Source organism: Gymnoscopelus braueri (assembly GCF_963280865.1).
Source record: "Gymnoscopelus braueri genome assembly, chromosome: 11".
Lineage (NCBI taxonomy): Eukaryota > Metazoa > Chordata > Actinopteri > Myctophiformes > Myctophidae > Gymnoscopelus > Gymnoscopelus braueri.
This window is the reverse complement of record NC_137613.1, coordinates 45,505,970-45,532,020: the sequence shown is the minus strand read 5'-3', so window position 1 is coordinate 45,532,020 and position 26,051 is coordinate 45,505,970. Positions and strand designations below refer to the sequence as shown.

Sequence of the window (26,051 nt, the reverse complement as noted above, 5' to 3'; positions counted from 1 at the left end):
CGAGCGTGAGGCATTAGCCTGCATTTGGGCCTGTGAGCGGTGGCACCTCTATCTCTATGGCCGCTTTTTCACTCTCAGAACAGATCACCAGGCTCTTACGGCGCTGCTGTCCACGTCCGGGACGGGCCACAGACCACTCAGGCTACACCGCTGGTATGACCGCCTCCGCCAGTACAATTTTGAGCAGAAGTTCACCCCAGGCAGAGATAATGTTGTGGCTGACCTGCTGTCCCGTGCTGTCCCTGCCCCAGCCCCATGCAGCCCTACACGTCAGCACTGACTGCATTGAACAGGACATTATTAACATGTTGCACACGCCCCTCCAGGCCACTGTCTCTCTGCTGGAGCTCAAGGACGCCTCTGAACAGGACCCCATTCTTTCCACACTCTGCACCTACATCCACAATGGGTGGCCTGCTGTGGTCCCGGGGGAGCTGGCCTCGTTCTCCCGTGTACGACAGGACACACTGTGTGGCACGGGGGGCTGTGCACAGTGATCCCTGGTAACCTGCGTGCGCGTGTATTATCCATGGCGCACGAGGGCCACCTGGGCATTGTGAAGCTGAAACAGCGCTGCAGAGACCTGGTGTGGTGGCCAGGGATAGATAAAGACATCGATGCCTTGGTCAAGGACTGCGCTGCCTGCCTCATTAGTGGCAAGACTGGCCACCTGCCGCCCCCACCGATGCAGCCTCTCGCCTGGCCCTCTGAGCCCTGGGATCACCTATAGCTGGACATCTGTGGTGAGATCCATGGGGTACCACACCATCAGCGTTTCCTGGTGGTTGCCTACGACCTGCACTCAGAATGGCCGGAGGTCACCCTACCGGTTCTGTGACCTCTCAGGTCATCATTGATTTTCTGGACTCTCTATTCACTCGCTGGGGCCTTCCCCGGACCCTTACGACGGATAATGGCCCTCAGATGGTCTCTGCAGAGTTCACTGACTATCTCAACAGCAAGGGTATCCGCCATGTGCGCACGGCGTACTATCACCCCCAGGCCAACGGTGGCGTTGAACGCTTCAACCAGTCCTTGAAAAACGGCATCAGGGCACACACGGCCCAGGGGTGCTCCTTCGCTCAGGCCCTCCGTCACACTCTACTGCACTACAGGGCCACCAAGCACTCTACCACGGGTGTCTCCCCAGCCTACCTCATGCTGGGCCGGGATCTCACCCTGCCCCTTGACAGGCTCCGTTCCCCTACGGCCTTTTCTCCGCCCCTTTCACCTTCCCCTGTGGTCAAGGCCTCAGTCACCCGTCAGCAGGCTTCCCCTTCAAGTTGCCCGACAGCTGGGCCCCGCCACCTACCTCCTCAACGATAGCTCTCGTTGGCACTCCAGCCGTCTACGAAAGGTCCCTGCTCCGCCACACACGGCTGTTGACATGCCCCTCACCGCGGATTCCCCGGTGCCCTTAGTTGCCCCTGCACGGGTCATGGACATTCCTTGGCCTGCTCGGCCTCAGCCCTGTGCCTCCCCACGTCCTCCTTGCGTGCGATCACGCCCTGCCCACTTACAGGACTTTGTGTCAGCTTTATATGCTTGAAATTTTGCCGGGGGGGGGAAATGTTATTGTGACAGGGTGGAAAACGGGACATTATTATAATTTTTTGTTATTTATATTGATGCACTGTTTCATCATCTTAACACCCTTTTAACCTTTATTGTGATAAATGCACTGTATTATATATGAATGGACATGTTTTCCCCACGGTCCCCGAGCCACTTGGTACGCCCCAACTGACAATGACAGCTAACAGCTGCGATATTGACTAGCACTCGGGCGTGGTCCCCACGGCCCAATCCTACAGCAGGTTATGTCATCAACAGCCAACCACGACGGAGAAGGGCGCGGTGTGTCTGTGAACTGAGTAGAACCGCTCAGTTTAAAAAGGCAGAGGAGCGAGAAGGACAGAAGAGAAGAGAGTGTGTGAAGGAACCGGTGCGACACACAGAAAGTCCAGTTTGTAGCCGAGGTAAAGGGCGAGAGAGACGGGAGAGCGCGTGCTGCCAGCCACGGGAAAACGAGCAAACATTGGCAGACGGCTCCATACAGAAAGACCCGTAGAGAGACTGTGTGTGCAGAGGGGACGAGAGGACGACAGCAGCCAGACCATATAAGGAGCGAAGCAAGGCCTGGAGTGGAGCGGATGACGGAGAGGCTAAAAGTGTTGCAACGCGCAACTCCGACAGTAGGCCGCAATCCGCGGCCTTCGGAGTAAGTTTCCATCCATGCAACACTCGTTCTGTGATAGCCACTACTGCTAGTAGCCACGGTATATTGTCTGGAAACAGATGAACTGTCCTATTGCTTCTATATTTCAGACGGTGATAAAGAAACAGACGAACATTGAAGAATCCTGGCTTGGCTTCCCTCTACTTGAAACCCCCAGTATTGGCACACATATTGTCTTAGTTATTTATTGTATTTTAATGGCACCTGCACTTCGAATAAGTACTGCACTATTGCTATTAATTTGCACATTGCTTTGGCCGCAGAAACCCCCGGTGTTGCACTTGAACTGGCCTAATTATAAATGATATTTACAACGCACTTTATCTAGCACCTGCACTTTACTTACGCAAAGTATTGTTGCCTTCTTGCTATTTATCTGCGCTCTGCTATTATTGTTACTTTCGCCCCATTTTTGCATTTTTGGATTGAATGTATTTTAGTTTAGTTTAGCGGCGCCATAGGAGGTTAGGGTTTATATTTTAGGATTGTTGTTTATTTTGTATGCTGGTTTTAAAGGCACAGAGGCCTCTTGTAACAGGGATAATTCAAATAAATGTATGTTCACCCTTTTTATCCATTGTGTCGACTTCAGTTTCCTCCTGGGTTTTAAGTTGTGTTGTTCTCCTAAAGTCTAAATACTTACCTAGTTATCTCGAACCTGTGAAAAGCCTGTTAAAGCAAAAAGAGTTAATCAAGGAGTTCTTAGGCTCCTTTAATCCAAACCTAAGTGGCGTAGTCTGCAAGTTAATCATTTTATTCCATTGGTATTTACAACAATTACGCACCCGCACTTTAATGTGCAACTGATATTTTATTGTTGTAAACCAAATGTGAATACGTTCAAAGTTGTCATTACTTAACCAGTAAATTGGCAAAGTTAAATGTGACTCAGTCGGCAGTAGCTCGCATTATGTCTCACTAACTGCTGCTCTGTTCGATTGTGCTGCGCTCATTTACCCTTGCCTGTTGCTATGAGTGTGGGGATTGTCGGGGATCGATTACTTGAGTCTCACGTTGTTTTGATGTTACGTTGTTCTCTTGAGCTAAGAAAGAAAAGTGAAGTTCTCTGGCAAACTGTGTCATGGCCTGATCATTCACAAACATAACACCTCCCCCAGAAACTTTTGAACATAGTAGATGTAATTTCCTGTGTTCTGGTGAATTTTGGGAGTTTGATACCAAATCCAGTAGAAAACCAGAAGAAATGACGATCCAGGAGAGTGTCAGGAGACATGGTCAAAAACCAGAAGACTCATGCGGGATCCAGGAGTGTTGGCAGCCCTGACACACACACACTTTTTATTACTATTTATTGATTTAATTTAATGTTTGTGAATTTGTGTGGTCAGGGTGGTTTTATCTAGACCAGTGGTTCTCCATTTCCATGATTTCTGCATTTTGCATAGAAAACCATAGATGCTATAAATAAAGAATATGTCAGGCAAACACAGGAGAAGGAGCACACATCGATATTAAGGAGGTGCTGACCAAATGCAAAACTGATTAAAAAAAGAAAAAGGTCGCACAGCTCATAGCCATGATGCATACTATTTTATTTTAAAAGATAGAGACCAACGTTTCGACAGGTAGTCTTCCTCTGGGTTTGACAAAAAAAAAACTGAGTACAAACATCACATTTATACGGAATGGGACACAGATCGAGCTACTCTCCAAGAGGAGTATCCTCACAGTAGGAGGGATGAGCAGTTAGTTAACTAATTGTAATTGTAACCAGAGTAACCAGCATTTAATCAATAAAACACTAAACAAAAAGTTCATGGTATACAAAGAATACAAATGTGTATTTGTATTCTATGTATACCATGAACTTTTTGTTTGGGTACAGTAAGAGGAGACAATCAAACATGACAAAAATGACTCTTTTGTGGAAAGCTCCTGGAAGAGAAACCTCACACAATCCATAGGCTAATTATGGCATTACAGATATTATTATAAAGTCAGTAAGAAAACGAATAATCTGAAAAAGAGAAAAATGTTTTTTTTCTAAGGAAGAAAAGGGGAAACATATTAACTGAAGCAAAAAAAATGCACCAGTTTCACCAACGTAATATTCTCCACAAAAGCAGTAGATTACATAAATGACCCAGTTAGTGTTGCAAGAGATGTTATTATTATGATTATTATTAGAAGTAGGCCTAGTAATAGTAGTAGTAGTATTTTTTACCTGAATGGGGGTGTTTTAAAAAAAAAGCATTGCGCTATTGCATTGTGCACAGGTGCCACACTTGTAGTGTGTTGCGGTCTAATGATCTTGAGTACACTTAAGAATAATTGGATGTGACAAAATATACTGTATCTATTGCATGTATGAGACCACTGGTCTGTATCTATAGCTACTGCATGAGACCACTGCACTGCATCTATAGCTGCATGAGACCACTGTACTGTATATACCACTGTACTGCATTTATAGCTGTATGAGACCACTGTACAGCATCTATAGCTGCATGAGACTACTGCACTGCATCTAGACAACTGTACTGCATCTATAGATCACTGTTCTGAATCAATAAACCACTGTACTGCATATATAGACCTACTGCATCTTAACTCAACACAACTCAAAATGTTCCAGGCTCTGGAACAGTCTTCGGGCGGTCGCCACGAAAGCTCGGTCACTTCAGTTTTTTTAGGCTGGTCATTGGCACAACCAGCAGCAACTGATCGGCTGACCTGATACTTTTTATTTTCTAATGCAGCTCCCCTTCGCCTCCACACCTTGTGCTGTGAGCTCTCTGCACTCATCAGCGCCACAAGAGGGCAGAGGGCTCCACAGCACACCACATTACATTACATTACATTACAGTCATTTAGCAGACGCTTTTATCCAAAGCGACTTACAATAAGTGTATTCAACATAGGTAGGGAACGAAAACTACTAATCACCAGAAGTCTTTAGTGCATTTTCTGCAAAAACAAGCAACCAAGAGTATACCTAGCGCTAAGGTAAAAGTGCAATATATCAGCTACCTATTTCGTTAAACAGATGAGACAAAATAGCTAAATCAAATGAGCATGAGCTAAAACAAATAAGTGTATCGACTAAACAAGATCCAATAAACAATACAACAATAGAAAACAAGCGTTCGTACAACTAGTTAACAACAAGTAGGTCAGGCAGAGAGGAAGGGTAGTGTTTCCTGAAGAGGTGGGTTTTCAGCCTGCGGCGAAATATGGGCAGTGACTCTGCTGTCCTAACATCAGTGGGAAGTTCATTCCACCACTGTGGGGCCAGAACAGAAAAGAGTCGTGACTGTGTGGATCGGCCAGAAGGACCCTTGAGTGACGAGGCAATCAGTCGCCCCGAGGTGGCAGACCGAAGTGGTCGGGCAGGGGTGTAGGCATCGACCATAGCCCGGAGGTAAGAAGGAGCTGTTCCTTTCACTGCCCTATAGGCTAGCACCAGGGTTTTGAACTGGATGCGAGCCGCTACGGGGAGCCAGTGTAGAGAACGGAGAAGGATGGTTGTGTGGGAGAACTTGGGGCGGTTGAACACCAGACGAGCCGCAGCTTTCTGAACAAGCTCCAGAGGTCTGATGGCAGATGCCAGAGCACCAGCAAGGAGGGAGTTGCAGTAGTCCAGGCGGGAGATGACAAGAGCCTGGATGAGCACCTGGGCTGCCTTCTCCGTGAGGAAGGGGCGAATCCTCCTGATGTTGTAGAGGAGGAATCTGCAGGACCTTGTCACTGATGCGATGTTTGCCGAGAACGTCAGTTGATCGTCCAGGGTCACACCCAGATTCTTCGCAGTCCGAGTTGAGGTCACCACACAGCATTATCAATGGTGATGGCCATGTCTCGGTGCGGACAGCCCACCTCAGCACACCTGTCTGGTTAGGTGACCTTAGGTTATATTTATTTATATAAATGATAATGACTGATACATACTGTACTTAAAGACAGCTGAATTTGGGGTTTCAAAATGTCCTGCGCGCGCGCGCACGCGCGCACGTGCGTGCGTGCGCGCGTGCGTGCGTGCGTGCGTGTGTGTGTGTGGGGGGGGAAATGATAATGACTGATACGTACTGTACTTAAAGTCAGCTGAATTTGGGGTTTCAAAATGTCCTGTTTTCATGTTCTGTATAATTCTTTCACACTGCATAATATTGTATAATTGAGACATATATGGAGGGACAGCGAGTGCATTTTCCGGCAGCGGCTGCTGCCTCGGCAGCTCCACGGAGCTGCCGGCGGCGCCAGCTTTGGGAGTGTGCTGCGTTTGTGTAACGCAGTCCCCACCAATATTATTTACGATTCTGTGCCTATCGGTACATAACTCGGACGGCGCTTAGTCGAATAGCAGACCATCGGCCGGTCGTCGCGGGCACTCGCGCCTGGAGGCGCTCGGGCGCGACTCCTTGGCCTCAAGGTCTGCTGATTCGGCGCGCCTCCGTCATGGTCCAAAACTATACTTTATCGGCGGAAAAAAGAAGTTGACTGCCGCTCCTCCACCGGCAGTTCCGCGACTGCCGCTCCTCCACCGGCAGTTTCCGCGGCAGTTCCGCTGCTCCGCCGGCAGCTGCCGCTCCACCGCCGGCAGTCACTGCCGGGAGCTGCCGCTCCTCCACCGGCAGTTCCGCGGAAGTTCCGCGGCTGTTGCCGCTGCCGGAGAATGCACTCGCTCCTTCTGCATATATGGTACAACTACTGAACAAGAGTTTGATTTTAGCAACATGTTTTTGAGCGTCACACTGAGAGGGAAAAAAACATATTATTCCAAAACACACATGCTATATGCAGGCATGCATACATGCCCACACGTGCGTGCCCTTACCTTCCTGATCATAGTCCTTCGACAAACTTTGTCGAAGGACTTTTTTTTGCTTTGTTTGGTCTTTCATTAAACTCTTGGTAAGTTGTTTGTTGATTTAGTATCAGCTAGAAACATCATTCAGCCCCACCTGTTTACTGGATACACGCTCTCTAATTATTGGTGTTAACTCTCGTTAACGCTTGTTGGATCCTCTCCAACAGAAGACGGCGGGCGGGCAGGGGGGGGGGGGGGGTGTCATATCAGGTGAACTCTCTTCATTTACAGTTTCAGGGTGTGTTCTTCTGTATTGTCACAGCCAGTTTGAGAACAGATAGAATTAAATCCCTGAGAGTGTGTGTGTGTGTGTGTGTGTGTGTGTGTGTGTGTGTGTGTGTGTGTGTGTGTGTGTGTGTGTGTGTGTGTGTGTGTGTGTGTGTGTGTGTGTGTGTGTGTGTGTTGTGACCCCATGGCCGGAGGAGATATTGGGCTTTCGTTCTTCAAGCATATGAGCATGTACCATGTACCATGTTGTGCTGAGTGGGAATTCGGTCGGACCAACTGAGTCACTTGACCACACTTTCATTTAAATGGGGGGGGGGTATAGAAGCTCACAACGCATCACATCGCAACATGTTGTGAGTTTGTAGATCAGCTACTTTGGAAACATTTTTGAAATTATTCGATTTTTTTTTTTTCCTTTTTTTTTTTTTGCCCATGTCCAAAATTGCTTATGCTCAAAATTGGGATGCCAGGAGTAGTGGTTAGCTATTCTGAAGAAAACCTGGAGACTTGGAAGTCATCTACTGTATACTGGGCGTCCGCCTTTTTCCGTATACAGATAATGTTCCGTACCCACCCCGTCCGCCCGACTCCCCGTCCCTCTTTCTATTTTTTCAAAGATAGATAGATGGATAGAAATATACTATGTATATTATAGCCTATATAACCCCCCAATGTAGCACAATAGACTACATGCACAATGACAAGTAAGCTCTCTAATTGCATTAGAATTGCAATCTATATCTATCCGTCCCTTTCCCAGACCCCCTCAGACACATGAAACGAAGGAATGACAAGACACTGAATGGCGTAATAACACAACACTCAAAAACAAGCGCAAAAACAATCTTTGAAAAAAAAAATATATATATATAGATAGAGAGCTTATTTGTAATTGTGCATGTAGTCTATTGTGCTGCATTGGGGGGTTATATAGGCTATAACATACACAGTACAAGTGCTTCTCTTTGAAAAACTGGCAGGTGGCATTAAATGTGGCATGGTCTATTCCATGTTTGGGATTTCAATATTTCGGTCATATCAGTGCAGGCAGTGCTTCCATTGCACGTTACATGCACTAAAAGGCCAACTAGCTGCAACGCTGAGTGGATGCGTATTACAGATTGTTATCAAACAGATTGCCGGCAGTGTTACTTGAGGGCAGGAGGAGGACAGTTTGTGGTTTCCAGGTGAACAGGTAATCTAGGTTGATGAGAACGTCTTAAACCATGTGTGATGTAATGTAAGGCATGGCATACCAATCGAACAATGGAAAACTACGCATGAGATTTAAAACAGATGCGTACATGATGAGTGATTAGATAATGAAGGGCATAACCGGATTTAAAGGAATGCAGTGGCATAACTAGTTTGATGCAAGTGCTTTGATCAGAGGTGAGCAAACGTTTAGGTTGGAGGTTAGGGCTGATTATGGCTGTGAATGGATGATTTCCACTCATTATGGCTGTTGAGTGTCATTATAGTTGTTGTTATTGTTATTGGACACTTTGAAACACACTCGATGAAAATCTGCTTACTTCTCCAGTTCTGTTCTCCTTTTTCTTGGTGGCAAACAGCTCCTGTCAACAGATGACATGGAGCAGTTTTTCCTGCACCATTGATCAATGTGGTTACTACGCTTCATTGTCTGACGACACCTTCTATTAATCCATTGGCTTAATTTTTATTTTTTTTATGTTTGAGGAAAGGACTGAACATTTTCAGTGAATTAATGCATCAGCTATTAGCAAACATTACTTCAAGCTGTCTTGTTGTCCTCACATTAATCACACATTAATGCCGGGGACACGAGCAACCTGAACAGAAAGCCTAACTCCGTCATTGGGACTAAGGGTGGAGGAGGTGGCGAACATGCATACAGCGAGGAAGCTGGACGCTATCATGACCAAACACTCACATGGAGAGGTAACCGTAACGCTCACTGCAAAACACACTTGTCCCCATTTTTTCCGGGCACCACTCACCCCACTTGGCGCAGAACGCTCGCCCCCAGTGAGGCGGATTACTTGGCCCGCTTGGTGAGAACAGACTACAGCCCCTAATATTAAGTTAGGAACTACTTAGGCAAAAAACTGTTACAGCGACAGAGGCGCACCATCTGAAACGGACTTGAGCCACGAGAGGCACTGCCGAGCGAGCGCAGGCAAGCGAGTCGCCGTGCCGAACGTTGCGACCATTCCGAGGTCGCCAGATTTGCTCCGGGTTTGCCGAATTTGACTGGGACGAGTGGACTTTGGTGGCCAGAAATACGTGGGTCTGACCGTTCCGAGGTCGACCGTTTTGGGTTGAACGTTCTTGTATTCCATGGAGATTGTGGGGCAATTGTGCAGGAGGGGAAATGATAGATTCATCTACCCCAAGAGGAAGTACAATAGACTGCATTTTGTGCTTGTAGCCATGAAGATTTACAATGTGTGTGTACTTTAGTTTCGCCATTGGCTGTATATGTTACAGTATGATTGGAGAACCAGTATGATTGAAGAAAGCACGCTCGTTTTTACCACACCCACCCAGCACTAGAGGGAGCCACAAGCCAGGCTTGTGCACAAACATATATGGCCACACACACACACACACACACACACACACACACACACACACACACACACACACACACACACAAGCGCACACACACACGCACGCGCTCATGCTTTTTTTGGTTTATTGAAAACAGGACTGTTTAGATACTTTTATTGTGTTCTGGCTTTTGTTTTACTTTCTTCTCCCTGACACACACACACACACACACACACACACACACACACACACACACACACACACACACACACACACACACACACACACACACACACACACACAGTGATCCATGAAAAGAACTATTCTGTCCCTATCGGTTTACAATTCAAACGGCGCTGAGTCGACTAGTAGAGCATCGGCCGGTCAGCGCGGGCACTCGCGCTTCCTCGGCCTCAAGCTCTACTAGACGGCGCGCCTCCGTCATGGACAAGCGTGTGCGTGTGAACGCGTGTTCAGCGTTCCCCTCATAGATATTATGGTTCCCCTAGCGTAGCTTCCTGGTTGCTATGTGGGGGGGGAACAACAAAAGACAGGTCTGCGTCGGCGCATCAAAGCCCCGCCTCTCCGCGTTCTCCTTCTCCTCCTCCTCGGAGGAGGAGAACGAGAGAAGGAGAGAAAGAGGACGGTTTATTACGCGAGGAGGAGGAGGAGGAGGAGGAGGAGGCTCCTCTTCCTCGCGAGCCTCGCGTAATAAACCCCCGCCTCGCAGCGCCGCGTCCTCCTTCTCCTCCTCGCGAGCCTCGCTAATAAACCTTGTCTCGAAAAGCCCCGCCTCGCCCCGAAGGAGCCCCGTGCCTAAAAACGAGCGCTCTGTCTTCAATCGTACTGGTTCTCCAAACGTACTGTGACATATACACCACATGGTCACACACATGAAAAAAAAATAAAAAATCATGTATGCCAACGGTTCTCAAACTATGGGTTCGACCAAAAGCAGGAAGGTGCAGTGTACAGTCGTGCATGGACAACTGAAAAAAAGAATAAAGAAAAAAATTATGACATCCACTTTATATGCCATGACTTTGCAGCCCTGGCATATAAATGTGATTTGATTCATTCAGGTCAGGTAACCTGGAGACTCGTAACGGAGACTCGTAATGGATGGTCACAAAACTAGGGAGCGTTAACAACGATCTGCACCAACCACCCATAAAACAAACATGGGCAAATTGTCCTTCTACAGCACTGCCACCCAGGTTTGGAATAGTTTAATCCCATCCCTCAAAAAATGCATTTCGCCAGGCTCATTTAAAACAGCCCTGAAAATTCACCTTTCAGGAGGCCAAAAAAGGAGGTAGTACCATTTTCCTGTTTGACAGACGACCCCCCCCCCCCCCATTTTTGCTTTGACTCTCACCCCCCCCCCCCCTGTTTGCACATGTTATTATTGCTTTCACTCTCATCCCCCCCCCCCCCATTGTTTGTACACATAGTATTATTGTTTTCAGCTTTTTGTCTCCGCCAGGCGTAGTATGTAGAGTATGTTTTACCCCCTGTCCGTCCGTGTGTGTGGTGTGTGTCCGTCCGTCCGTGTGTCCGTCTGTGAACAGCTAATCTCCCGTGACTGCCAGCATTGGTTTGTTTTAAACAAAATGCCTCAAATCATGAACACAGCATGCGATTTTCTTGAAATTTTGCACGCACATTCCCACTAGGCCGAGGAAGAAATGCCACCCTTTTCACATTGGCCTGTTATAGTGCCACCAGCAGGTCTAATTTAGCAACACACATTTTTGGAACAAAATGCCTCAAATCATGAATGCAAGGTCCGATTGCCGTGAAAGGCCCAAGAAGAAATGGCACCCTTTTCACATTGGCCTATTATAGCGCCACCAGGAGGCCACAATAACCTACCTGACCTGGCGGAGACCTGTGCTCCGAGGAGCACTTTTTCTAGTTTGTTTTCGTTTGTACATACTGTACGTTTTTTTGTGTTGATATTTGAACTGTTGGTGCCACTATGACTATGAATTGAATACCAAGGACCTCAATGGATGGGGGGGGGGGGGGGTATGCACATGTTTGCTGGAACCAGCTTTGGCAGATCCTCAGAATCATAATCTAATATTCATACAGCGGTATGAGCAGCAAACCTGATACATTTTCACTTTCACCTTGCGAGGCAAGATGCTGATCAAACAATAGAAAGAGTTAAGACTCAAAGACTCCCAATTGTGTTCTCTTAAATCTCTGAAGCTCACAAACATAGCCAAGGACTTAAGCATATAACCCAATCTCATAGAAGCCCATATGGGTGTAACTTCTCACTCTCCTACACACTAGGGATGGCCAACCGGTAACCGTTCACCGTTAACCGACCGTTAAGCGGCCACCGATTAATACTAACGACTAACGATTAATCAAAAAACAAAACAAACAAAAAACTTTTTATTTTATTTATTGTTTTGGGCCAAAAATGTTTTTTTATTGTTTTTTGGCCAAGTCTACACCTGTAACCACACGTAACTTCCACTTTATTCTTCTTCTTCCTTGTCTTTAGAGAGACACTAGAAACTCTGCTGGAGACACAAAACAAACTGTGTAGACTTGGCCCTTTGAAATAAAATGTATTTTGGCCCATTTTTTTCTTAACGGTTATCGATTAATTAATCGGTAAGGCCTAACGGTAACCGGTTAATAAAATGTCTCCATTTGGCCAACCCTACTACACACACACACACACACACACACACACACACACACACGCGCACGCGCTCACTCGCTCACGCACACATGCACGCACACATGCACGCATGCATGCATGTATGAACATTTAAATTAAATTAGTCAATGGTCAATTAAATGGAAGCTTGAAAGTAATGAAAGCAATGCCAAATTACAATGCTTTTGTTTTTCATCTTTCTTTCTTTCTTTCCCTCTGCTCTCACAACACATTTGAAGACTAATTGATGCTGACATGATAATGTTGGAGAGTGAACATGGATAACGATAATGGATGGATATAGCAAAAGATATTGAAAAGAAAAATATGTTTTGGACTAAACGTGCAACTGGCATGTACCATCTGTGTACGTCTCTCTCTCTCTCTCTCTCTCTCTCTCTCTCTCTCTCTCTCTCTCTCTCTCTCTCTCTCTCTCTCTCTCTTTCTCCCCCTCTCGCACATACACACACACACACACACACACACACACACAGAGAGAGAGAGAGAGAGAGAGAGAGAGAGAGAGAGAGAGAGAGAGAGAGAGAGAGAGAGAGAGAGAGAGAGAGAGAGAGAGACAGAGACAGAGACAGAGAGAGACAGACAGACAGACAGACAGACAGACAGACAGACAGACAGACAGACAGACAGACAGAGATAGTCTTCCCTTGCCATGTATTAAAGTTGGTATGAAATATGGGGACATCTACAGGCAAAGTGTGTTATATCCTAGACAGGCCTCAATGTACAGTATGTGATAATCCTCAGTCGGTGTCAGGGCTCTGGCATGAATACTTTGACTTCAGTTTTGGCAGTCATTGTATACGATTCAGTAAAACGTCTGAAGGTCTGTCTGTATTTCAATCTTCTCTTGATTATCAGATCTAAAACATAGCACAAGTAGTCAAAGGTAAGCTAATCTCTTTTGATATGTTTACTGTATGTTCAATTTAGATATTTGCTGCATGTTTCAGTGTTTGTGACCAGGTAGATAGACTTTCTTTTGAAGCGTTTTGAAAATCCTGCAGGTCTCAATAATGCACACATCATTTGTAGATAAATGTTATTGATGTTAGGTGTTAATTTGTCTACTTTTCTTTAAACAGGAGACATGGCGCAGGCCAGAATTGATGGTAGGTAGCAACAATGTTTCTTACGTTATGATAGATAATTATAGATGAACCATTAACTATTATGTGGTGGAGGGAGATATGTGCTTCACACTTCAACAATAATTTGGGGTTGTAATAGTTGTAATAGTAATTTAGTCATTTGTTATTAAATGCCTTGATTCGACCTGTAGACCTATAATGTATCACATGTTGTTATCAACCTGCTGTAGCCTAGGGAATATTTGGTATGTTATTTTAACAGGGTTAAAAACCCATTACGCAGGAAAAGAGGCAAACATAGGCTACAACAACAGATAGCCTTTATTGCTGCATTCTGAACAGTTGCTTTTAAAACAAGCTTGTAAATTAATTGTGTTCTTACTTTATTCTGTATTTGAACTTGCATTTTTGTTGGAAAGGACAGCATTCCATTTTAATAGGCTACGGAGGTGTAAAACTCCTGGCATGTAGTAGTTCCCCTATTTTGATCGGTCCATCAATTAAAACGTCTCTCCACAATAAGCGCTTGTGACCTGCACGATGTTTAAGACAAAGCATAGGTTCTCTTGCCACTGAGATCTCTCTCACCAACATAACCAACAGAACACGGTCGAACATGTTGCTGCATGCTCATGTTCAGAGCTTCAGCACACCTCGCAACATGCACATTGTAATTGTACAAGCTACTGTTCAAGATTTATTGGCTACCATAAGGCCAATTTGAAAGATTTGGGGCAAAGGTTATTCACTGTGATTGTGCATTTAAAGTTTACCAGTCAGCCAGGGCCGGATCCTGAGTCAAAAGGCCCCTGGCTTATGACTGCCTCAGCCCTAGCCTTGGATCAAGGCTATCATAGATAGTTATTTTATCGAGTCTGACATATTTTGCTTACATAAATAAACTCCAAAATGTTCATTTTTCAGGAAATGAAAAAGTGCAGTTAGGAGGTTTTGTTCATCATTGATAAGAACAGCTGAATGGACCTCCAAGCTCACAATGAGGTTGGAGGTCAAAAGGGGGTGGAGCCTGGAGTCAGCAAAACCAGCTAACTCGTTTAGCAGAAAGTTTGAGGATCCTATGGAGTTAGCTGGTGGTGTCAGAAGCGCTTTTTAATGCTTTTCATTGGTTCAATATTTTTTTTTACCAACACACAGACATAAAGGGCCCTGATTTATGGGAAAAAAAGCAAAAGCGTCAAAATGGAGTTAGCTGGTTTCTGCCGGACAGCAACGCTATGATAGTCTTAGTCTCAATCTCCCTTTAGTCATTGGAAATCAGTGTACGGTGTGTGGGCATACGGTGGGTGGACCGTCACAAGCGTAAAATGCAGACCTGTGAGGCACACCGTTGCTCCGATCTGCACCAAACTTGACACCAACACTGGTCAGGGGTCTGCCATCAGAATAGCCACACCAGGGGCCACAGGCGCACCATTGTTCCGCCTCTTTGTGTTTGTATTGGCTGTTGGTTTAAACAGCCAAAACTCCAGTTCCCAGCATGCTAAACGCCCCTAACTTGGTAGGTGCTCTCAGACAGCCAATAGGGACAGGCTGTAATTGCTTAATCCCCACGCCCTCTGTGTTCCTATTGGCTAAGCTTAAAACAGCTATAACTCCAGCTCCCAGCATGCTAAAGGCCCCAAACGTGGTGGGTGCTCTTAGACGGCCAATAGGGACGGGCTGTAATTTGCTGATGCCCCACCCTCTTTGTGTTCCTATTGGCTAGGGTTTAAGCAGCCATAACTCCAGTTCCCAGCATGCTAAATACTTCAAAATTGGTAGGTGGTCTTAGGGGACGGGCTGAAAATGCTGAAGCCCTGCCCCCTCTGCTTTCCTATTGGCTGGGGTTTAAACAGCCATAACTCCAGTTCCCATCATGCTACAGGCTCCGAACTTCTAATTTAAAAAATGCCCACTTCCGGTGTTTCCGGTTTGTCGGATTGCCTTGAAACTTCACCCACACATTCCCTGAGGGGTGTGGAGTTCAATGGTGCAACCTGGAAGTGGATCAGTTCACTTCCAGTTTTACCAGGAAGTGGTCATAGACCTGTACCTTCCAAACACTTTGAACAGCTCTACAAAAGTGCGCTCAAAGTGTTTGACAGGAAGCCTCACTCATATCATCATTGTAACATACTCCGGAGGTTCATTTTTTTTTGCTTTGACAACTTCAAAATGTTCAAACAGGTTGGGGTCATATACAAGACCCTACATGGTCTGTGCCCGCCCCCCCTAAGTGAATTCATTAAAAGGAAGCCTGAAAGGGGAATCAGTACCAGAGCAACCACTCGAGGAGATTGCCGCACCGGCAAACAACTTTCGGTCAAAATGTCCTCTCAGTACAGGGTTGTGTAGCATGGAATGGCCTTCCTCTGCGTATAAGGGATTGTGCTACATTTCCATCTTTTAAATGAAATCTGAAAAGATGGTTGCTTGAAAACCAAAGTTGCAACCATTTGTGATCATGTTTTAGGTTTATTTTTATGCTGTGTTCCCTATGTAATTTTATGTAAATGTGTTCCACCTTTTGTCTGTATGTTTTCTGATTTTATGTTTTGTGTGAGGACTGCGGATGAAAATTAGCATCTTTGCTAAATCCGGTGTATTTACGTCCATGTGACGTCCATTAATATGCTCTGTCCTGTCCAAATAAACAAATAAAGTAAAACACAAGGTCGCACAGGTGGACCTGGGTGCTGCAAGTGCATCACTGCTCGGCAGCAGTGTTATAGCAGTGTTTACTTCAAATGGCCATACTCCGGTGACCATATCAGCACAACATAGGACCAGGTTTGAAGGTCTATGCGGCCTGAAAATCAAATATGTTATATTTGTACTGTACATGTACGGAGAAGTACAGGCTTTGCGTGCTGATTTCCAGTGACTATAGGTATATTGAGACCAAGACTATCATAGATACGTAAGCAAATGTCAGACTCGATCAAATAACTATCAATGATAGTTTTGATCTAAGGCTACCTCAGCCCCGATCCCCATTCCCCCAACACATAATGCATGCTGGTGCCACAGCCCGAACCAGCCTACATCGGCTAATACTGTACACTGAATGAACACTCGGCACAACTGCCTGTCTATTCACATTTATAGGAGACCAAACACTGTATATAAGTATTGTTTGGATAGCACATCATACAGGACTTACAAAATACCAATCATTTGGTTGGGCATCCGGATTATATATTTTTTTTTGCACTGTCAGTGTGACAGTCGAGCTCAAGACCCTGATGATGTGATTGAACAGGAGGGTGTGGACTGAAGGAAGTGATTCAGGAGTCCCGAGTTGGTGTTGGCTAGTCCACACTCTCACGTAGTTTTAATATTCAATTATTGGCTTGTGCTGTGTTTGCATTATTTGATTAGCAGCCTACGATACAAAAGTGGTGATATTCCTGTATTAAGTATTAAGACAGGAATGACCCTGGCAGCATATCAATGGTCCAGTTCTTGTTTCCTGTTTAGTACGAGGCTACAACCACAGCTAATGAGACAATGCATCGATAGAATAAGTTTGGAAGATGCCATGAGACAAAAACAATTTTCTCCCTTCCTCACTGCCTTTCCTCCTTGATTGTCATCACAGGGGAAGACAATGATGAGTTGATTGTCAACCTGAAGAAGGTTGGGCACATCCGCTCTGAGTTGGTGGAGCAGGCGTTCAGGGCCGTCGACAGGGCTCACTTCTACCTGAAGGAGTTCAGGGGAACTGCCTACAAAAACCAGGCCTGGCGTCAAGGTAACATCCACCTGTCATCTCCTGTCATCTATGGTGAGGTGATGGAGGCCTTGGACCTCCGTCCTGGACTCTCCTTCCTCAACCTGGGCAGTGGGACTGGTTACCTCAGCACCATGGTGGGCCACATACTAGGTGAGTGGTCTTCACTTTCTTGGATATTTTGTGGTCATGTGGATTTATATGCCTTTTTTAAGTCAGCCATTGCAGACTTCAGCCAAGTGCATCAGCACGGTATAAGCAAAAATAAACACTTTATGGACGTAAAGAATGTCAATAAAGACTGCCTGCCGATGTCTGGACTAATAACCCTCAACCATGGCCATCAGTTAAGTTTGAGAATATTTTTTTCTACCTGATAAAGAGTCCTCGTAGTACTTACATTTACTTAATTCATTCAAATCTTGAAATATTTAAATGTTTGCTGATGGTGCGCTGGTGTTGATTACCAACCGCCGTTGCGTTGTTGATATATGTTGTAAATACTTGAACCTGTTTAATTGCAAACTATCCCAAAACAACTGATTACGTTCCCCATTTCCCCCACATTATTTTATTTACTTATTTTTGTCTTAAAGGGTCCAATTAGCAGATGGGCATATGATTATTGGCAGAATCACTGAAAGTTTTGATTATTTGGCGGTCCCGTTTACATTTTTCACTAAGATCGGTGTTTGTTGCAAGTACCTGCACTACAAAACTTCACCATATTTTGCGCTATGATGAACAAAAAACATTTAATTTAACAATTTGTAGGTTCCGTAATGCAATTCCAATGGTGAAAGCTGTCGTTTTACCCGTCGAAGGAATGGCGGATTTGGTCAATTCCAGAAATACCTGTATGTGTGTCTCAAAGAATAGAATAGAATAGAATAGAATAGAATAGAATAGATATATCATTTGGCTTCACTGTGGTTGATTGATAGTTTTGTTTTATTCTGTTCTTTCCAGGTCCATTTGGAGTGAACCATGGTGTTGAGCTTCATGCTGACGTGGTCGAACATGCACATCAGAAACTGGACTTGTTTATCAAGACCAGTGACAACTTTGACAGGTATCAGATTATTTCACATTATAATGAAGAGTATACAAAAGGGAAGGGAATTGAGTGACAGTTGTTGTTGTGTTGTCTGTGTGCTTGCATGCATAGGTTTTGCAAGCCTTGCTTTGTGGTGGGCAACTGTCTGGAGATCGTCCCAGATGGACATCAGTATGACAGGGTGTATGTGGGTGCCGAGGTGCAGCGTGAGAGTGAGGACTACATGAAGAACCTGCTTAAAGTGGGAGGAATCCTGGTTCTGCCACTGGAGAATAAGGTATTTACAGGGCACACATCTCTAACATATCCTGAGCTCTCTCACTCACTGAATTTGGTTATATGAAATCTAATGAAGTGAGATGCTTTTTCTGCTTTTTTTACTTTTCAAAATGTCTTAACAGTATTTCAAAGTCTACTTCTGAAAAAAAATGAAAAAAAAAACGTATGAGGGATGCTAACATTTCAGAAGATGGAATGATTGTATATTTTTAATGACATGTTTCAGAAAGCAGATTTCTTTGCTCTCTTTTCACAGTTGATAAAGATCACACGTGCAGGTTCCAACAGCTGGAAGAAAGAGATGATCCTTAATGTGTCCTTTGCCCCCCTTGTGCTGCCCAAACATACAGGGAACATCAAACCACAAGCAGTAAGGCTACATACTTTAAGCTTTGACATCAATAAGCATGTTTACAAGTGTTCATTTGAAGGAAAATGCCACTTTGGTAGAGGTTTGGGTTGTGTATTTACGTTGCCATAATGTAAATCCAAGTAGGCCTATTGGCGAGATTGATATCTTCAATACTGTAGTAGTTGTTTAGGGAACTATTAATATTGCTATAACAAATTCTCCTCATTGACCTACATTGCACAGTGAAACAGTTACATGTTTAACCTACATGAATATAAGTTTAATCATAACCATATAAGAACAAACATGAGTTAAACACTACAATTTGTCTGAAAACCACACATTGTATTGGGTTGTTATGTTGAGGGTCCTCTATTCAACACACTGCCCACAGAAATTTCACATTGATTCATAGGAGGCAATCCCAAATGAGCTACACATGATCTGTGTAATTGGCTTCCACAATTAATCAAAAATGCACGCCCATAAATAAGTCAAATATTAACAATTGGTCACATTGGTCTTGCAATGACTTGCATTATGTTGTTTCCTTACCATGATCTCGATAACATTGAATGTGTTCATTTGATGTCTGGGGATCGATCTCAGGGTAATTTAGAGCACCTTGTTTTTAACCATTTTGACATTAATGATGAAAATCACTCGCGTTATAATGGCTGCTTAATGCTGACAACTTTTCTTTAAATCAAGCCCTAAATGCATGGGTCCATAAACTGTGAATGCTATAACGAGAGTCAATTTAATTAATTATGTAACGCCCTCTGCTCAGATTAAAGTTTGTTTTCCTCCTTTCAGCTCAACGTACGTACTCTCCCCAAAACCATGAGAAATTAAAAATTATTTCGTCCAGCTTGACACATACTTTCCCCGTTATTGCACTTGCTGAAACCTGGCTGCCCAATGAACTAGAGTCCCTCTATACACTGAATAACTATAATGGTGTTCACTCTCATAGAGAGAAAATAGTAGGAGGTGGTGTATCCCTTTTTGTACATAATAGTATTCAAGAGAGGATCTTGTATGTCATTTGGAGAATGCTAGTCTAGAGTCTGTCTTTGTGGAACCCGTACCAATGCACTTAAACAGTCATCTGGTGACTACAAATGTAGAGTTTTCAACAAAAGAAACACAGATCGTTTCAAAGCATTGATTGGTGATGTTTTTTCTTGGGAAAAAGTATTGAAGGAGACTGATGTTGAAACGGCATACAAAATCTTCATGGAGACTCTCAAAATGGTCGCAGCACAATTTACGGTACAATAATTTGACATAATAAGCCGTTATTACAAATAATGTGTTTCTTATTAGCAATAATGTTTTTTATTAGAAAGAAACAAACGTTGTTATACCCTTATTTTCCAGAAAATTAGAAATGGTGTTTTCTGCTATTAGACAGAAACAAACACAGTTATACTCTAATTATGGAACATAATTCCTAAAGGCTAACAAAGCCTAATAAGACCTAACAAAGCCTAATAAGAAATACATGTTCTTTATAATGCCTAATGTTAATGTTATTTCCACTTACTTGACCGTCACATTACAACCCCGCAACTACTAACTACACGATGTGATGTTAGGCTACTATTAGTCTACTGTAAAGGTTTCGATAAAAAACATTATTGCTAATAAGAAACACATTATTTTTAATAAGGGCTTATTATGTCAAATTAGTGTACCGTAAATTGTGCTGCGACCCGTTCAACCTGGAACATCATCAATCAACTTCTTAATAGAAAAAAGGCAACCTCTGCACTCCCTTCACATTTTGTGAGTGACAATAAAGTTTTGAATGATCCGTATGACTCTCATGTGGTTTTAAAGATTTTTTTTGACAATGTGGTTGCCAATCAAAATGTAATCTGAAAAATCAGACAGATACGTCTTGACCACAGAAACAATATGTACTGATTTGCGTGAGTATTTGACAACATCTGTAGGAGTAGTTCCAAAAACTGTGTCTTGAAGAAAACACGAAAAGGCGGAAACATTGTCCGGCAGAAATGGGTGATGCCTATTTTGAGAGTTGTGTCCAGCACCTTTCGTAACCCTGTATACCTTTTTGTATTTGGGATGACGGTATCCAGAGTTGTGCCATGAGTTGTGTCATGATCTAAGGAATGCAGAGAAACAAGTCTGACTCGACAACCTATGGTTCAAGAGTTATATGCCAAACGAGGAGGGCTCTGTTATAGCACCACCATGACACGCACGCACGCACGCACGCACGCACGCACGCACGCACGCACGCACGCACGCACGCACGCACAGACAGACAGACAGACAGACAGACAGACAGACAGTGAGATAGATGGACACACCCACACGAATGGAAAGGAGCGAAAACTAATTGTATTAGTGCATAACATTTTACAATGTATGTCCATGGGAAACCGTAACTGCTCCCATTAAACATTTTTATCTCCTAAACTGTAAGTGATACGGTTACCACACTTGGTACAGAAGTTCAAAATCTGAGGCCCTAAGCAAGAAAAAAATTTAACATCCAAAGGCCTCATGGTGTTATTAATATTTGTCTTTCATTGCGCACACAAAATAAAGAACGGATTACACTAAAATAACATGTTCTATAATCAGTAACGTGGGTGATACTTATGTCTATTAAATATGGTTTTATTGAAAGGCAATAAAAGGATAGAGCTTATGATTTAAATGTTGGGTAGTTACTGCAATCCACACAAGTCTGACTGTTAATTCCTTGTGTCAATAAGTTCAATACATTTTTATCAGCAGCTTCCAGTTAAGCTTATGAAAGACAAATAAAATGTTGTTTGATCTGCATTTGCTATAACCACACCAGACCATTCCGTTTAATTAATCCAGAACACAGGTGATTGCTGTAATTTAAAGTTCTCTATAACCAGCAATGTGATAATTATGTGTATCAAATATTTTATTCCAACATTTATCAATGTTGGACAACTCGGACTGCCTCTTCCATGGGCGGAGAGGTAGAGAGCGTAAAAGCGCAGCCAGCTCTTAAAGGCAATGGCACCTGACACGCTGATTGGTTTTATTAATGTAATGCCCAAACCACACCTATGCATAATGTAAGGGATAGCACCGGTGTTTTAGGGATAAGGCTGTTGTCGCGACATAGCAACTCGGCCACGGAAACGCCCCTTGGAACGCCCCTCGCCCCTTGCTTAACAGCTAATAACAATCTGAGCAGCCTATTTGGCAAACACAATCACAAATATAGCTGCAAGCAGCGATAATACGGGGCCAGTGAATGCAGAAAGAAAAAAGAAAGAAGCAATGATAAGTAATATGCACAATAAGCCATAGAAACATAGAAGACTGAACTTGAGAGAAAGAAGACCATGCAATTAACAAATGAGCATTTTAAACCCTCACTAACACTAACCTCAGTAAAACAACGCCTAAGGCTACAGGGGTTGACACTAACGCCTGCCCGCCTGCCCGGGGCAGGTAAATCAAATGGTAGGGCAGGTGAAGTTTGCTATCTGGTTGCCTGACGGGCAGGTGCGGATTTTCAGTGGGGATGCAACTGTTTTTTGTTCGCTATAAAACACAACACGAGATATCCGTCTTTAGACGCTTGAGCATGGCCAGAGCGCTCCGTCTCCCCCTCTCCCTCTCTCCCACACACACACACACACACACACTGAACCTGCGACGCGGCTAAAACAGCTAATCTACAAGCTCACATAATACTGAAGGCACAGGCACGCAACTAGTTATATATATAAATCACCGGGTTGCAAAATCACGCTTGGAATCTAGTGTGAAGAGATACGTTTGTGAGAAAGTGCAGTTGATGACGAGCATGGCTGCTTGCATCCCACCCGGGATATAAAACAAAAACACCCGCTGACTTTTTTCACATGTGCTGCAGTTCACTTCTTGTCCCTAACCGACGTGTGAAAATACAAGAAGCAACTTGTAAAGCCTTCCTTGTGTCAGTATCAGTAAACCCTTGACTTCTGGTCGGTGGACTTCAAAATAAGAGCGCTTTGTGAAGTTATGGGAAAGTAAGTGTCTTCATGTCTGTGGAATGTAAAATAAGAGCACTGTTGGCCTATATTGTGCTGTTTTCACTGTTGCTACACTTAAAAATATGTTATAAGGTGTTATAAGGTAGGGTAAATGATTTTCTTTTGTTAAAATAAGGGTTAAATAGCTTTATATTCTGATAGTACTCATTGCTACAGAGTGTTTGTTCAGTAACATGAGTCTCCATGTCTCTCCAGCTCTTTATTAACTCATTGGCCGCCATTATCGCATTAACGCGATCTAATAAATAGCGCGCTTGGCCGCCAGGATCGCGTTAATGCGATCTATGGTCTTTATTGATCTTTATGCTCTGATCACGCTATTCTGTTATGAATCAGGCTAAGTTTCGGGTTCCACTTACTTCAACCACCACTGCATCCGGTTCCATGACTTGGGTTCCGTTTTCGGTTTTACATTTTTCCCCCCAGTCATTTTCGACCATAATAGGGAAACAAACTGTTTTTCACACGCTATGAAAAACGATCGTAGACCTCCCCTCCTATAATCTATGGTCTGGGTGACGAACAGTCATCCCCGTTGTGTATCACAAAGTAATTTTCGCCGATAACAGAATCTGAGACATTTCACTTCCGGTTCATGTGTTTCACTGTGTGAGTGGGTCTGGGAGGGGGCGAGTGTGATCGAGAGGCGATCAAGCTTGGTATGTGCTGCGCTCTAGTGGTGGAACGATCAAAACGATTTAAGTGTCAAGCTATACTTTCTATATGTGAATTAAATAACAAAATAACGAAACAAAAAAACACGAAAATCGCTGGCAAGGGCTGCTATGAACGAGGTTTTAACTCTGGCAGTCAATGAGTTAAACAGAAAATGCCTTTTCAGGTCAGGATACCAATTTTATCGAATCAGGACAGAGAACTTAGACAGGATACAGATTAAACAAGTGAAATTGGAAGTGATGACACAAAGAAATGAGCATGTAATTTTGGAACTGGAACACTATAAAAAATTAAGCTGATACATGGGTACTCTCCTGATTGGCTGAAATGGTGTCACCTACCTGAAAATATATTTTCTGTCTATCAAAGAGCTGGAGAGACAGAGAGACCCCTGTTACTGAACAAACACTCTATAGCAATGAGTACTATCAGAATATAGAGCTTTAACCCATAACAAAAACCTTTTAGTTTTTACCAAAAAATATCACTTACCCTACCTTTAACCCATAGTCATATTCATAGCTATTTAGATATTTGGCATAAATATTGAGGTATGACATTTTTTTATCGTGCAGCCCCATAATTCGCAAGTAGAAAGTAAATAATAAGTGTTTAATTGAACGGTAATTAAATTTAACCTATTATTTTATAAAGGACTATTTACTTTTCGGGCAAGTGGGCAAGACCTGTGGGCAAGTAGAAAATGACCTGTACTCAAGTGCCTCTGAGACCTTAGTGTCAACCCCTGCGCCTATCCTCAAGAAACACTATGTGTAAACCTAAGAAAGACAAATCATGATCACCTCAATACGTTGTCGGGGACAGGGATCTAACCAGTGACCTACGGACTCAGAGGCTGCCTCTCTTCTCATTGAGCTATATGGATATATAGGATAGAGGATAGAGGATATATGGCTTCCCTGACAGTATCTGTTGACATCTATAATTATTTCCGTCCATTATGAACCAAGCCTCATTTTTTTTGTCTCCTCGGAACGAAAACTAGTGAAAGTATCCGATCTACAAGCTCACAAAGGGTTGCTATCTGAAAAGTTGTGTGATTGTAGATCGGCTATTTTCACAATGAAGTATGTCACACATTGTAAAAACATACTCTCAAATAAGCATTTCATGTTATCTTTAAAAATTGCACATGCATTATTTGATGGTCATGTTTTGTGCGATGCAATTAAAAAGTGGAACGACCCACCCACAGACAGACAGACAGACAGACAGACAGACAGACAGACAGACAGACAGACAGACAGACAGACAAAAAAAGCAAAGTGCAATAATAGCACAATAACACAAACGGAATAGATTGAAATTGAGACAAAGAGAGAGAGAGTCAAGGCACATGTGTAAGCAGGTTTAATGGCTGTCGGCCAAACGAGGCATGACTTTTGCTTGTTTAAAGTTTGCATTTTCAAAAAAAATCTATAGCGCCAATTGGACCAATTGGAGTAAGATTGGTTTCAGTGATATTTGGACCCTATCGAGGTTTTATGGCTCTAGGTCAAAAAGGGCATGAGTTGTACCTGTATAAAGTTTGCACTTTCAATTGAGTGCTATAGCGCCACCTTTTGACGAAAGATTGTGAGATTAATTTCTTGATCATCTACCATATGGCCGAATTTCGTAAAAAGCGTATGCACGGTTAAGCCAGAATTGCCAAAAACGGCAGAAGAAGGAGAAGAAACAGAATAATGACAATAACAAAACGGAGCCTTGCTCTGCAGAGCCTGGCCCCATAATAAAGCAGGTGTGTGGATGGCACAGCGTGAGGACAGTGTAGTTGAGGACAAGAGGAGATCAGGTTTGACCAGATGTGTGTTTGTCACGGTAGCTTTAATAGCTGTGGTTTCCATTCATGTGAACAGGCATTCTGTGTTGATGAGAGAGTCTTAAAGCATGCGTGGGTGAGATGTAAGGTGTGCTAAAAGGAACAATGGGAACAGATACTGAACCTGATAACACATTAAAGGTATGAGACCTTTTAAAGGAATGCAGTGTCAGCGGTTTGATGCCAGGGCTCCTAACTGCCATCAGATTATTATTATTGTCTCCTCCAAGCCGAAGGCGTGACAGAGACTATGTTTTGCACCGTGTGTGTGTGTGTGTGTGTGTGTGTGTGTGTGTGTGTGTGTGTGTGTGTGTGTGTGTGTGTGTGTGTGTGTGTGTGTGCGTGTGCGTGTGTGTGTGTCCTCACAAGAAATATGTTTGTTTTATGGTTAAGAAAGATTTTTAGAGACACGTTTACACGTTTAAT

General features: G+C 43.7%; 1 protein-coding gene across 1 annotated transcript in view; it reads left to right on the top strand.

Annotated features, from left to right (window-relative positions):
- The first annotated feature begins 13,288 nt into the window (after positions 1–13,288).
- The window catches only part of LOC308095669 (uncharacterized protein), a 40,609-nt gene continuing 27,846 nt past the window's right edge, over positions 13,289–26,051 (top strand). The window contains exons 1-6 of the mRNA XM_080442713.1: positions 13,289–13,420; positions 13,617–13,643; positions 17,224–17,508; positions 18,325–18,427; positions 18,524–18,689; positions 18,948–19,061. Of these exons, the coding sequence (XP_080298839.1) occupies positions 13,622–13,643; positions 17,224–17,508; positions 18,325–18,427; positions 18,524–18,689; positions 18,948–19,061 (690 nt within the window). The 5' untranslated portion in view covers positions 13,289–13,420; positions 13,617–13,621. The remainder of the gene's footprint in view (positions 13,421–13,616; positions 13,644–17,223; positions 17,509–18,324; positions 18,428–18,523; positions 18,690–18,947; positions 19,062–26,051) is intronic.